This window comes from Pan paniscus, chromosome 3 (assembly GCF_029289425.2).
Source record: "Pan paniscus chromosome 3, NHGRI_mPanPan1-v2.0_pri, whole genome shotgun sequence".
In the NCBI taxonomy this organism is placed as follows: Eukaryota; Metazoa; Chordata; class Mammalia; order Primates; family Hominidae; genus Pan; species Pan paniscus.
Window position 1 is genome coordinate 118,408,352 of NC_073252.2, and position 16,320 is coordinate 118,424,671.

The following is a 16,320-nucleotide window of genomic DNA, read 5'->3' on the forward strand; positions in this document are numbered from 1 at the left end:
TCTTACTAGATAGATTGTTCCTTACTTCATAAACAATGTTCCTTTGCTTATTTTCTCATTTTTGTATGTTGATCAGAATATCTCTGGCTCACCTTTTCCTGGAATTAAATTATCTATATTATATATTAAATTATTATAGGTATATCTTTAAGTGTAACAAAGATATTTCAACATATATTTTAAATAACTTTGTTCATTTGCCTATTTTTGTGTGTTTTTGTGATTTTGTTTATTTTATTTTATTTTATTTTTGAGACGGAGTCTCGCTCTGTCACCCAGGCTGGAGTGCAGTGGTGCTATCTCAGCTCATTGCAACCTCTACCTCCCAGGTTCAAGCGATTCTCTTGCCTCAGCCTCCCGAGTAGCTGGGACTACAGGCGCCCGCCACCATGCCCAGCTAATTTTTATATTTTTTAGTAGAGATGGGGTTTCACCATATTGGCCAGGATGGTCTTGAACTCCTGACCTTGTGATCTGCCCACCTTGGCCTCCCAAAGTGCTGGGATTGCAGTTGTGAGCCTCCGTGCCTGGCCGATTTTGTTTATTTTTTAAATTCAATACTTATTCCAGTTCTTAGTCTTTTCCTACTGCAGATTTCATTTCTGTTATTTCTACATTTAGTTTCCCAGAAATATTTCTTTATCTCATCCAGCTATCTCCTTATCTTATTCATTCATTCATCAGTTTTTGTTAAGCAAGCCTATGGAAATAGAGCAGTAATGAAACAATTATTGCCCTCATAAAGCTTACATTTTTATATTTCAATTTCTTGCATGGCTTTCTGTTTCATACCTCTGTTATCCTACTAAGAATACCAAACAGCTCTGTAAGATTGTTTCCTGTTCTCATATTTCAATGTTTTTAGAAATATGACTTTGCTCTGAATGTTCAGAGAAACACTGTCTCCCTTCTGCAGGTTAATATGCATAGCTCCTAGCTAGACCACCAGCAACTCTCATCTTTTCAACTACTACAACTCTGCTGCCCTGAGTCAAAATCTGCTACTTCCCTTTACTGCCTCATTGTTGGACACAAAATAGAGACCAGTATCTAATAGCATAAAATGTCCAGATTATCATCCTAAAAGAACACTTCCTTGATCCAGTACCTAAAGGATGATCTCTTCTAGCCCCATCAGCCTCATTGCTCATCCCCTCCCTGACTCCTAGTTGAGCCTCTTGTCCAGCAGTCTTACTGAATGTAGGAAGAAAGACACAAATGTGAAGCCCGGGGGTGGGATGAGGGAAGCAGCACTCTGGCAACCTCAAGAAAGCAGTGCCCACACCTTAAAAGGGTGCTTGTCATTTTTCTGATTGGTATAATTTCGGTATTTCTGAGCCAGGAGACGGACATTGAGACTATGATAGGGTTTTCAAAAACTATGTCAAATTCTCTGTTTTCTGGAAATATGGGCTCTGCATTACCCTGTGCAATCTACTTTCATTAAATTTGTTTTTAATGAACATTTTCAGATTCTTGCTATGGGCTAGTTATTAGTTCTAATGTTTATCATGAGTGTTTTCATTATTATCTGTGTCTTTATACTTCTTTCTTTATTTTATTTTATTTTTTTTGAGATGGAGTTTCGCTCTTGTTGCCCAGGCTGGAGTGCAACGGCGTGATCTCAGCTCACCGCAACCTCCACCTTCTGGCTTCAAGCAATTCTCCTGCCTCAGCTTCCTGAGTAGCTGGGATTACAGGCATGCACCACCATGCCCGGCTAATTTTGTATTTTTAGTAGAGATAGTGTTTCTCCATGTTGGTCATGCTGGTCTTGAACTCCCAACCTCGGGTGATCTGCCCACTTTGGCCTCCCAAAGTGCTGGGATTACAGGCATGAGCCACCACGCCCTGCCCATCTTTGTATTTCTTTTAGAGGGAAGTTAGAAGAGACCACATAAGGGTCTGCAGGAAATATACCATTTTAAAACTGAAGATTAACTTTTAAATTTTAAATTTGAAGCATTCAAATTCTCTGATTCCCATTACAACAGTTAAGCTTTAAGAGCAAACAATGAGGAGATGAAGCATCTGTACACTGAAACCTATAAAACATTAATTAAAAAAATGAAGAAGACACAAATAAATGGAAATGCACTTTGTGTTCATGGATCAAAAAATAATGTTGTCAAAATATCCATACTATCTGAAGTGATCTACAAATTTGATGCAATCCCTATCAAAATTTCAATAGCATTTTTTGCCAGCATAGGAAAAAGCATCCTAAAATTCATATGGAACGACAAAAGACCTTGAATAGTTAAGGCAGTCTTGAGCAAGAACAAATCTGGAGGCATCACACCTCCTAATTTCAAATTATATTACAAAGCTTCACTAGTAAACAGTATTGTACCAGCACGAAAATAAACACACAGAGCACTGGAATATAATGGAAAGTCCAGAAATTAATCTGTACATGTGTGGTCAACTAATATTCCACAAAGATGCCAAGAATATACAATGGGGAAAGGATAGTACCTTTAATTAATGGTGTTGGAAAACTGGATATCCAATTGCAAAAAGAAATAAACTGGATCTTTATTTTATACCATACACAAAAATCAATCAAATTAAAGACTTAAATGTAAGACCTAAAACTATAAAACTCAGAGAAGAAAATATAGGAGAGAAGCTCCTTGATGTTGGTCTTGGTAATAATTTTTGGGGTATGACCCCAAAAGCACAGGCAATAAAGGCAAAAATAAACACGTGAGGCTACATTACATTAAGAAGTTTCTGTCCAGCAAAGAAAACAATTAGCAAAGTAAAAAGGCAACCTACAGAATGAGAGAAAATTTTTGCTAACTATATATCTTATAAGGGGTTAAATTCATATAGAATCACATTTTTAAAATATTTTAATTTTAAAAAATTAAAAGCACCATGTGATCCCGCAGTCCCATTTATGGGTATGTGTCCAAGGGAAACAAAAATACTCTCTAAAAATGATATCTGCACCCGCATGTTCACTGCAGCAATATTTACAAAAGCCAAAAAATGAACAATCTAAATGTTCTCTTATGAGTGAATGAATAAAGAAAACGTGTGTGTGTGTGTATGTGGAGGCATATATGTGTATGTGTATGTGTGTATACGTATATTTCAAAGAAGGACAATATGGGACAATATTATTGAACCTAGAGGACACTATGTTAAGTGAAATATGCCAAGAACAAAAAGACAAACACCACATGATCTTACTTATATGTGGAAACTTAAAAAGTAGAATTCATAGAAACAGAGAACAGAAGAGTGGTTATCAAGTGTCAAAGGGTGGAAGAAATGGGGAAATACTAGTTAAAGGGTACACACTTTCAGTTACAAGATGAAAAAGTTCGGGAAACTGAATGTATAGCATAACGACTGTAGTTATTATAATACACTGCATGCTTGAAATTTTCCAAGAATGTAGATCTTAAATATTCTCACCACACACAAATGTTAACTATGTGAGATGATGGATATGTTAATGACCTTGATGGCTGTAATCATTTCACAAGGTGTACATACATCAAGACCAAGTGGATTTATTGCTGGTATGTAAGATTGGTTTTACATATGCAAATACATCAATGTGATCCATTACATTAACAGAATGAAAGACAAAAACCACATGATCATCTTAACTGATGCAGAAAAAGTATTCAACAAAGTCCAACATTTTTTCTCGATAACAACACTCAATAGTTTAGGTATAGAAGGGAAATTCTTCTAAATAAAGCCATTTCTAAAAACAACAACAACAAAACAAAACAAAAAACAAACGAACAAACAAAACCACAGCAAACATCATCAACCGGGAGAAACTGAAAGCTTTCCTATTGAGATCCAGTACAAGGGAAGAATGCCTACTCTTGCCACTTCCATTCAGCATCGTACTGGAAATAACAGGAAGAGTATTTAAGTGAAGAAATAAAAGGCATCACAATAGAAAGGAAGAAATATAATTTTCTCTATGTGAAGACAACTTGACTCTATATGTAAAAAAACCGCAAAGACAGCCAAGATCACGCACTACACTCCAGCCTGGGTGACAGAGCAAGACACCGTCAAAAAAAAAAAAAAATGCAAAGATTCCACACACACCCCGAAAAAAACTGTTAGAACTAATAAATAAATTCAGAAAAGTTGCAGGATACAAAATCAACATACAAAAGTCGGAAGCATTTTTACACAAAAAATAATAACCTAACTAAAAAAGAAATCAAGAAAATCATTCCATTCACAATAGCTTCAAAAAAAAAATAAAACCCAAGAATAAATTTAACAAAGGAAGTAAAAGATCTGTACGCTGAAAACTATAAGACATTGATGAGAAAATTGAAGCAGACACAAATAAATGGAAAGATATTTGATGCTCGCAGATTGGAAGAATTAATATTGTTAAAATGGCCATACCACCGAAAGCAATATACATATTCAACATAATTCTTACCAAAATCCCAGTGGCATTCTTCGAAGAAATAGGAAAAGCAATCCTAACTTTCCTATGGAACCGTAAAAGATCTCAATAGCCAAAACAATTCTAAGAAAGAAAGACAAAGTTGGGGGCATCATACTTCTTGACTTAAAGTTATATTACAAAGCTATAGTAATGAAACAGTTTGGTGCTGGCCTCAAAACAGACATAGAGACCAGTGGAACTGAATAGAAAGTCCAGAAATGAATTCAAACATACATGGTCAACTAATTTTTGACAAAGGCACTAAGAGGACACAACAGAGAAGATACTCTCTTCAATAAAGAGTGCTGCGAAATATGGGTTCCATGCAAATAAATGAAATTAGACCCTTATCTTACACCATACACAAAAATTCCAACTAAACATGGATATAAGACTTAAATATAAAACCAGATACTATAAGACTCCTAAAAGAGATCATAGGGGAAAAGCTCCTGGATGCTGGCCTTGGCAATGAATTTTGGGATACCATACCAAAAGCTCATACCACAGTAGCAAAAATTAGATAAATGAGACTACATCAAACTAATAAGCTTCTGCACAGGAAAGAAAACAATTTAAAAATGACAGGCTGTGGATTGGGAAAAAATATTTGCAAACCATATGTATGATAAGAGACAAAATTTATCCAAAATGTAAAAAGAACTCATACAACTCAATGGTGGAAAAAAATCAAATAGCCCAATTTAAAAGTGGGTCAATGTCTTCAGCTGACATTTCTCCGAAGAAGATATTAAAAATGTCAAACAGGTATATGCAAAGGTGCTTACCATTATTGATCATCAGAGAAATGCAAATCAAAGCCACAATGAGATACCACCTCACACCCATTAAGATAGTTATTATCAAAAGATAACAAATGTCGGCGAGGGTGTGGAGAAAAGGAAACTCTTGCACACTGTTAGTGAGAATATAGATTGGTATAGCCATTATGGAAAACAGTATGGAAGTTTCCAAAAAAATAGAACTACCAAATGCCCCAGCAACCCCTCTTCTGGACACTTACGCAAAGGAAATGAAATCATTGTCTCGTAAAGATATCTGCACTCCCATGTTCATTGCAACAGCCAAGATATAGAAAAAACCTAAGTGCCTTTGAAAGAATGGATAAAGAAACTGGTACATATATACAATGGAATATTATTCAGCCCTAAAAAAAGAAAGACATCTTGCCATTTGCTACAATGTGGATAAGCCTAGAGGACATTATGCCAAGTGAAATACGCAGACATAGAAAGAAAAATATTGCATGATCTCACTTATATGTAAAATCTAAAAAAGAAAACTTCAAATATACAGAAAAAGATAACAAAATAGTGGTTATCAGAGGTGGGAGGGGGAGGAAATGGGGTGATGGGGGCCAGAAGATACAAAGTAGCAGAGATTGAGGATGAAAAAGTTTATAGATCTAATGTAAAACATGGGGACTATAGGTTAAAAAAATTATACTGTATATGAGATTTATGCTAAATGAGTAGATCTTAGATGTTCTTGCCACAAAAAAAAATGAATACTTATGTGAGATGATGAATGTGAAGAATATGTTAATTTGCTTCACTATAGTAACTTTTTAACTCTATTTTATCCCATTACGTCATGTTGTATACCTTAAATACCCACAATCAAATTTATTTTCAAAAAACAAAAAATCCTGTTTTATGCTTTAAATATATGCAATTTTTATGTGTTGATTACACCTCAATATGATGGAAGAAAACAAGTAAAATGGCTTAAATTATGAAGTTAAAATTTTGCTGTATATGACATTGAACCTATGTAGTAGAGAAGTGTAGATGTCAAGCGCTGTAAAGGGTCTGTCAAGAGATTTACCTTACTTGGAAGATAACCAATTAGCTTGCCACAGCTACATGAATGCTGGAAGAAGACACGACAGTCGTGGGTCAGAGACAAAGGAGGGTTTATCACAATAATAGCAGTAGCCATAATTTTATGCATCAGTTTCCTGAGCTCCAATTCCCAAAAGGCAGCAGAATAAGAGCCAGATGACACCTGCTGGAATCTGAAGCGTAGGAAATGCTAATATTTTATGATGGGCTGCAAGCAAGCCTGCTCAACCTTGTCCCCTGAGGGAAAATAATTCTATCAGTTACACTAGACAGTGTGCATGACTGCCCTTTGCTCTGGAAGGAAATGCTATAACTTCCAATACTGAAAACTATACAAACATCCTTGAAAAGATAATCCAGAATAAGAGCTGTCATTGCCTGTGCTTACAAGGTGTACAGAAACATGAGTGACCCATAGGGAATTACCTCTCAACAGTAGAGAAGAGGGAAAAAACTAACATTTTTAAACAATTATTGTAGCCCAGGTGCAACAAGAGATACTTTACATACATTATCTAATTAAATCCTCACATCCTAAGAAGTGTGCATTATAAACCTCATTTGACAGAATCTCAGATACAGTAAGTCATCTTCCCAAGTCACCTATCTGCTAAATGATATTGTCAGAATTTCAACCCAGATTTATCCCACTGTGAATGCCTTCTACTTTAAGTTGAGATTTAACTTCACAAAGAAAATACTTTTAGAGAAAAAGATGTTATCACATTTTCAATGAAGAAAGGTCAACAATGGAAAGAAAATAATTATTATTAAAGGTAGAGTTTTTTAAAAGCTTAGAAATATAAAAGGTTTGCAAAAAATGTTTATCTGCTATTTATGTAGACTTCCACTCCACAAAGAGGATGAAGCTGAGTGACTTATGCAGTCTCAATGAGTGACAAGGAGCAACTGGAGGCTGCCCCTTATGGAATTGCCTTAAGCTCAGTACCTTGGACATCTCCCCGATATGTTGGGTGTAGCTTATGACACTGTGCACATTGGCATTGTTCTAAGGACTGAAAAGTTCTATTCCTTTTCATTCTTGCACTGAAAAACAGGATGCTACCATCACTATCTGAAATTATCCTTTATATATCCTAAATGATGCTTTTAAAATTATTCTGAAATAATTCTAAAATTTGGGTAAAGGATGGATGTCCAGAAACACACTTTACCCCATTTAAAATAAAAAGTTCTCCCTCCCCACCTCCCCATCTGTACTTCTTGAAACATATCCCTTATTTTTTTCATAGCATTTATCACCAATATATTATATATTTTATCTGATAATTTGTCTCCCATAATTAAAAGAGAAACTAGTAAGGATAGATAATTTTTATCATTCTTTTCATGTATAGAATATCTTCCATGCCTAGAACAGAAAAACAACTGGAAACTCAATGAATATGCAGTTTGAATTGAGTGATATGGATAATGGTTCTAGTGCAGTTGTTTATAAGATTTCCTAATTAATCTGCAATCATATTCCAAATGTTACCATTAATGTATATGTCTCCAAACTGTCTTTTGCTGGTTTAAGAATTAATTTTATATTTACAGGGAATTTATATTTGAGTGTTGTGAATTTTCTTTAATTATATATTTAATAAAGTGGTAAATGTATTATTTTAAAAATCTAATCTCATTAAAACGGAACACGATAAATGAGGTGGTTGTTATTCTTTTGTAAAATAATGGGTTTGGTTTCTTTTGTTCTTGAATATATTTTGGATTCTAAAAAACACAAATGAGATAGTTCCCAACTTGAAAAAAAAAAAAAATACGTGTAGCGCAGAACTAGAAGCCATCAGGCTGTTTTAATATTGGTTATCTACATCCAGCTGCTTCTCTAGAGATCAACCTAGTTCTCTCAAGGTGTTACTCTGCTGATGAAAGAGGACATGTCTCTCAGATCAGGCTTTTACATAGGGGAAATAATTGCCAACAGATGGTGATAATCTGTTACCAGTCTAATGGAGATCCCTGAAGATATGCTGGGAAATGAAGTTTTCACTGAAGAACACTTGCGCAAAGCGAATAAACAGAATATCCGGTACAGCTGGGAAGGGAAGCTGCTTCTGATTAGAGAGAAGGAATATACAGCCAGTTTAAGTTCCAGTGGCAGAAATCACTCTACATCAATTTCTGTATCTACTATTTGACTTTTAGCCTTGTTGACTATTCAACCACTTACCCTGCTGTTTTCTGAGCATTGGATATACTTAGTGACAGCTGTTGGGTCAAAGGCACCTAACACATGTGGACACATACACCTTGGCCTGTCTCAGGGAATTCACGCTCTTTACTTTTGGCTTTTAGACAGGGAGCAAAGGTCAAGACTGCTCAGGATTTATTTCTTTGCTCATCTCTTTGGTAAGATGTACAACCTGGATGTTATTAAAATATAAGACATTTTGAAAGAGGCTTTTTATTTGTGTGGTTTCTTCAAACTTCGTCAGCTACTGTCTGTTCTGAACAACAGTTAATGTCACTTTATTCAAAACATAATGAACTAATGTGCTTTATAAACTTGCTACTCAAAGTGTGGTCCACAGATCTGCAGTGTCACCATCATCTGGTAACTTATTAAAAATAGAGAATTTCACTCCACCACAGACTAACTAAATTTGAATCTGCATTTTGTCAAGAGCTCTAGCTCACACAGAGACACTAAAATTTGAGAAACACGGCTCTTACTCTATAATATTTTACATGGACATTCCAATTACAAAAATAATGCTAAAATATAAGGTCTGTATAGTGGAAGGATACATTGAAATATGCCACCATAATGTGATTATGTTGCTATTGTGCAGAATTGTTCTTAGTAAATTCCTCCAGTCCATTTATCAGAGTGATATCATGTCAAGCAAGTTTTATGTTCAGTCAGCAGACTATCTCCCAAACTTCTTATACCCAAACACCCACTGTTATGCTCAACCTTAATGTATTCAAAACTGAACTTGTTACTATTTTTTCCCTTTTTTTCTCACTTATGTCCCCTATCTTGGTGAATAACTTTATCACTAGCAGCACCTGAGTAAGAAAACTTAACGCTTATTATGTGTTTTTTCTTCCCTTTTATCTTGTTTGTCTTACAATTCATCATTTCTTATTCATTTAAACTTCAAAATATCTTTTTAATGTCCCATTACTCTCATTGCTGCTGCTATTACTTTAGTTCAGACTCCCATTGTTTCTCACCTGACATTCCTAAAAAATACAACAAGTTGACTTATCTACCATCTTGCCTCCTTCTGGAGAACTTTCTAAAATACAAATCTGATTACATTATTTAATTAAGCCATTTAAAAAAAGCCTTGAAATGGATTATTGCTTTTAGGATGAAAGCCCCCCAAAAATCAAGCTTAAACTCCGTTCCAAATTCATTTTTGGCCCCTACGCTCATTCATTCATTTTGAACTCTTGCCACAATCTATAGAACTCCTTGTCATTCCTTGAATATAAGTCCTTTCACAATTGGATGCCTTGGAAGTACTTTTCTATCCATTCAAATAATTTTTTCTGCATAACAAATTCTTATTCATACTTCAAGACTCAATTCAAATTGCTTAATAAAATAAAAAACAAAATAGGAGAATTTTCCCTATTTCATTTGTCAGTAAATTAATTTCCGTCTACTCTATATCCTCGCTCTTTGCAATATGGTATTACAGATACTGTCATCAAGAAGTAGAGTCTATGTTCTCACCCCTTGAATCAGGGCTGGATTTGTGACTTGTTTTGTTGAGTTGAATGCAGTGAAAGTGACAATGTGCCAGTCTGAGCCCAGAACTCAAGAGGCTTTGTATGCTTCCACTCTTTCTTGGAGACACACAGCTTCCCCATGAACAAGTTCAGGTTAGCTTGTAGGAGTCTGAGAATAAGTGTGTCACCTGAAGCCATTCAAAACAACCTAATATTAACTGACACCCAAACATTTGACAGACATCAACAAAACCAGCAAAATTGCCTACTCAACCCACAGTAAAATCTCCTTTCTGATTTAGAGATTAATGGGAAACATAAATGCTTATTATTTTAGCTCACGGGTTTTTTAAATGTGATTTTTGCAATGGCTGATACAAATATAAAAATTTTAAATAAAGCTTCAGTAGTGTTCATTAAACTATGGCTTCAGGCCAACTCTGGCCCACAGCTTGTTTCAGTTTATAGTATAGCCCTTGTGCTAGGAATATTTTTTACATTTTTAAAGAGTTGTTAAAGAAAAAGAAGACAGAGGTTTTATTTGGCCTGTAAAGTCCATCTAGCCTAAAATATTTACTATCTAGTCCTTTACGGAAAAATGTTTGCCAACTCATGAACTATAGTGATGAGTAATCTGTGGTATTTGTAGAGGGATAGAAAAATAGACCAATTGAGTAAATGGAGATCCCAGAAATCCACATGTATATAGGCCTTTGTTATACAATAGAGTTGGTATTACAGATCTATGAGCAAAAGACATATTTTCCAATAAATGATACCCAATAATTGGTTATCTAGATGAAAAGAAAATGAAAAACATAAGACCACTTATAGGTAATTTCAAGCAAAATTATAAAGATTCAGAAGATAATATAGGGGAATATCCTCCCAACCTAGAAGAGAGAAAGATTTCTTAAACAAGCACAAAGAAACATTAACCATAGAGAAAAACATGGATACAGTTAAGACATTAAAATTTGAATCTTCAAGTTATTGAAGTATATTATAAAGTGAATAAAAAGACTAACCACAGAGGGAGAGAATCTACTTGTAATAACTGTATATAAAAAAGACTAATATTCAAAATAAATAAGTTCTTCCAAACGTTAAGGAAAAGACAGATAACACAATGATAAACAGGAAAAAAATTGAACAGGCGTCTTACAAAATATAAATCTAAGTGACCAATAAATATACTAAAATGCGCTTAACCTCATTAACAGAAAAAAAATTAAAACCACAACAAAATACTATTACACACCCACCATATTAGCAAAAATAAGGCCGACAAATCAATGCAATGGGATTTCACATTTTCTGCTGATGGAACAGACACTGATCTAACTGCTTTGGATAACTGTTTGGGATTATTTCATACGACTGAAGATACTCCTACCTTCTGACCTAGAAGTTCCATGCTTTATTATGAACCCTGGATCAGAGATTCTAATGTCGCCCCCAGGACTATCAACATCACCTGTGAACTTAGAAATGCAGATCCCCAGGCCCCTCCTCAGACCTACTGAATCAGAAACTATGGGGGAAAGTACCCAGCAATTTGCAGGGAAATGAGCTCTCCAAGTGATTCTGATGTTAAAATTTGAAAATGCTGACAAACACTTACATATATTCCTACAGATGCATGTTCACAGCATTATTATTCAAAAGAGCCCAGACTGGAAACAACTCAAATTTCATCAACAGTCAAATGGGTAATAGAATATGGCACAGTCCTATAATGGAATATAACTTACCAATAAAAAATGATCATTAGCTTCATGTAATAACATGGATCGATCTCACAAATATAATGTTGAGAGAAGAGTAGATGCAAAATAAAACCTGCAGTATGATTCCATTAGTATAAAGTTTAAAAGTGGGCAAAATAAGCACTTGGGGAAAATGTTAAGCACAGATTTTTTTAAAAAGCAAAGGATTTATTTATCATCATTAAACTCTAGGTGGTGTTTATTAGTGAAGAAATATCAGTAAGGCAATGGCAGAAGTAATGTTTTATTTGGGCAATAGAAATGTTCTCTTTCTTGTTCTGGATAGTAATTATTTAGATGTTTGCTTCATAATTATTTTCAAAATGTAAACACATTTATGTACTCTTATAGATAGATAATTGATATATCTCCCAGTTAGAAAAAAGCAGACACATATACATATACAAGGTCTGTTTATACACAGAATCTAAGGATGCGGCAATCTTCATCCCAGAGATAATACATGTATGTTCTCAATAACTTGATTATCCATATGAGGTGCTCTTTAAATTCTGTCTGTTGTTATCATTATTATATTACAAGCTTTAATTGAATGCATTGAAGTTTTACTGCATTGAGTGTAAATTTTAAGGTATTTTCCTCTGCCCAGAAATATTTTTAAATTGCTCTTTACATTAAGAAAAACCCCAAGAACTCATAGCAAAGAGGAAATTGAAGATGTCTGTGTTTACAAGATGGGTTTTTGCTGAACATCTTGTTAGCGTCCCCCCTTTTTTAACTAACCGTGAAAGCTGTTAAGAATGACTACAATATAGTTGCATGTCTCTAATAGAGAATGAGTTCAGTTTTTCTGCTTAGCTCTGATACTCAGTGGTAGATGATAATGAATCCATAGGTGGGGGTCCCATTGCAATGACTAGGAGTTAGACAAGTGGATAAAAGAGAGTAAAATTTTGATAGTGGATTGGAAACTTTGCTAACGAAGACCTGGTATTAAAAAATAATGCCAGACTCTAGAAACCTCCCAGCAACTCACTCTATCTAGCGTTACATGTTTAATCACCTTAGTGGAGTAGATTTACTAGAATCTTTAGATGAAGTCATGGAAACTTTGATAGACTTTTCCAACCACTCTGCCATTTCCTTCAGCAACAACATGACTCTAAAGACTGGTGACTCGTACACTGACCGAAAACTAACAAACAGGTTGTGTGTGAGTGTAGGGGGTTCTGGATGCCAGGACAGAGAGAGGCCAGATCTCAAGCTAACAAGTTTCCATCTTCAGCGGCATGTGAATAATTAGGTAATGATGCTTTCCTCTGTGGTCTCTGAAAACAGTAGAAGTACAGTGCTAATCTCCACTGTAGAAAAAAATTATGCAACCTTTGGTATTTAAAACTAGCCTGAAACCAGAAAACAAAAACTGAAATAAAACACACTCCCACCACTTCTGTGTCATCAAGGCTTTAATACGATAAAAATAACTTGCTTGCTCTCTAACGAGGAATGGGCTCTCACCGGATCCTAACCATATATTCCACCCTGATTTTGGACTTCCAGCCTCCAGAACTATGAGAAATAAACTTCTGTTCTTTAAACCACCCAGTTTGTGACATTTTGTTACATCAGCCTGAACTAAGACAGTAATATAAATCATAATATATGCATTTTTGTGTATATATATGTATATTAAGTAACCTGATATATGATTCAATACACTCGCTTCATAAATGGAAAGCCAGTTAACTATTCTTAGCCACTAAAAATCTTTTCGTATATTATTTCTTAAGAATACACTTTTCTCTCATTCTCTAAAAAGGAGCATTATATTTAGCCAAGAGAAAATTTTGTTCAGAATGTTCAGACTTTTTCTATCCACCCATCTGTTCTCTAGTATTGGTGATCTCTCAGTACCTGCATTTTTTACAATGAAGACAACATTGTTTCATGTTTCTTCAGTGGTGGTTCATCTCTTTTCACAATTGATGAGTGAATTTGTGTAAAATATTACAGAAGTGTAATATGTTACAGTGGCTTAGGGATGATTTAAAAAAGTAAATATTTATGTACTTATAAAAATGCTGAAGCAATACTTATTTCTTTGCTGACATATAATATTTTTAACTTATTTCTTGTCTTAGATTTTCTGTTACTCTTGCTCCTATGCCCAATGTGGTTTTTAAACAAACAAAGAAAATTGTGAATAAAGCAATATTACATAAGAAACATAAGATCTGATTATCTTCATTAATATGAGGGAGCACATAAAAATGCATATATCTAGAATAATTAAATCACAAGAATAATAATGACAGCCTTAGCATATACTTTACAAATACATCCTCATTTTGTCCTATGATTTAATCCTGACAAGATTCATGTATTAAATACAACATATTATTGGTATCACCATTTGTTTTTCTCCTGAGGCTGAGAGAAGCTAATCACTGCAACAAATGGTATTATAAAATATAATATTTTAATATATTAATGTTTCTGATATCAAATTAACATTAATGTGTATTGTTTATAGAAAGTTTATGCCAAGCTTTTTGGAAATGTTTAGAAGTGGCCTGAGGTAACCCAAATAAGAAATCATCAAGAGTACACCAATAGTTTCTTATTTCTCCCTTGCAAAGCTCATAAGGAAACTTGGAAAAATTTCTTTCCACACTAACATGATACTAGGAGAAAAAGATTTTAGTATATGTGCCTCAAAAGAGAAAACACAGTTTTAACATTGACACACTTCTATCTCTAACAATTTTTAATTTTTTAAAAACTTCAATAGTGATGGTGATAAACAGCTGTTTGAGAAAAATGTGACTTTTGTCTGTCTGGAATGTAATAAGGAAAGGGAAACAAATAAATCGTGTGTTCTCAGTATGTTCAGATTGCCATAAATCTAGCTGATGTAATTGTTTTTGTACACATATAATGACCATAAAATATTAACTGCAAAGTGTTTACCTAAAGTTACAATTTTAACAATATTACCTGCAAAGTGTTTACCTACATCTACATTTTTTACAGCATCCAATATTTAATGCTGTAAGTATTCAATTCTACACCATTCAATGGGAAGATGAATGAGGCATTGTATTTACACAAATTTTCAACAATGTATTATTTCATTTCCCTGTGGTTTTGAATTATTCTGTTATGTGGATGGAAAAATAGTTGATTGAGAAAAAATAATCTGGTTTGACTTTCTGAGTTTCTTTCCTTTCTTTCTTTTTTTTTTTTTTTTTTTTTTTTTTTTTTGAGATGGAGTCTTGCTCTGTCACCCAGACTGGAGTGCAGTGGTGCAATCTCGGCTCCCTGCAACCTCCGCCTCCTGGGTTCAAGTGATTCTCCTGCCTCAGCCTCCCAAGTAGCTGGTATTACAGGCATCCACCACCATGCCCGGCTAATTTTTGTATTTTTAGTAGAGACGGGGTTTCACCATATTGGCCAGACTGATCTTGAACTCCTGACCTTGTGATCCACCTGCCTCTGCCTCCCAAAGTGCTGGGATTACAGGTGTGAGCCACTGTGCCTGGCCTCTGAGTTTATTTTCTATGAAATAATAAGTATTGCTTTGTACAAAGAAACAAACTACCCCAAACAGTGCAGTAAAATTACCATTTCATTGGTTACTAGATTCTGTGGGCAGCAGTTTAGACAGGATATATCAAAGTTGGCTTCTCTCTGCTCCACAACATCTGGGACACATTTGGTAAGATTAGAAGGGTGGGGAGACTCGATGGCTGGAATCATGTGGAAGAGTCCCCTCCCATTTCAGACTGATGCCACCTGTCAGATGAGACTCCAGTTGGGCTGTCAGCTAAAGTACTTCACATGATTTATTTATGTGGTCTCTCCATGCAGGTTAGTCTGGGCGTACTTGCACCATGGCAATAGAGCTCCAAGAGTGACAGCACTGCAAGAAGGAATACTCCAAGAAGAGAACATTCCAATTATCAGGTTAGAACTTAGTTAATCAGACTGAGATTTCCAAAGTGGGAGTTAGGACTGCCAGTGGTGCATGGAAGAGTCTGAGAAAATGCTGTCCTCTTACCTTAGATAAACATGTCTGTGACGTGTAATGGGATCCATCCTGATAATATGAAGGAGTATGGGCAGTTTATTCTAGAAATCAAGGTCTGGGCTTCCCAAATAGAGTGAGCAATATGGAAGCTTCTGGAGGACTGCTCCTTCTATCACCATAAAGCAGCATAAAAGTGAGCCCAGATGAGAAACACTAGCACCGTTGGTTCCTTGCTCCTCCTTTGCTGTGTTCTCTCAGTTTCTAGTCTTTCTGAGACCCACTATCCTTTTCCTCTCATTTCACCTCAGGCCCCAACTCCCATGGTCACACCCTAGACCATAACTTCACACTGCTTCATTTAAAAAATATTTCAGGCCAGGTGCGGTAGCTCATGCCTGTTATCCCAGTACTTTGGGAGGCCAAGGTAGGTGGATCACTTGAGGCCAGGAGATTGAGGCCAGCCTGGCCAACATGGTGAAACCCCATCTCTACTAAAAATACAAAAAAACTTAGCTGGACTTGGTGGGGCATGCCCATAATCCC

General features: G+C 35.2%; 1 protein-coding gene across 1 annotated transcript in view; it reads left to right on the forward strand.

Moving 5' to 3' along the window:
* Nucleotides 1-16,320, forward strand: part of LOC129397626 (uncharacterized) — a 591,351-nt gene that overhangs the window by 563,830 nt on the left and 11,201 nt on the right. The window contains exon 4 of the mRNA XM_055111788.2: nt 15,618-15,713. Coding sequence (XP_054967763.2) covers nt 15,618-15,713 — 96 coding nt within the window. The remainder of the gene's footprint in view (nt 1-15,617; nt 15,714-16,320) is intronic.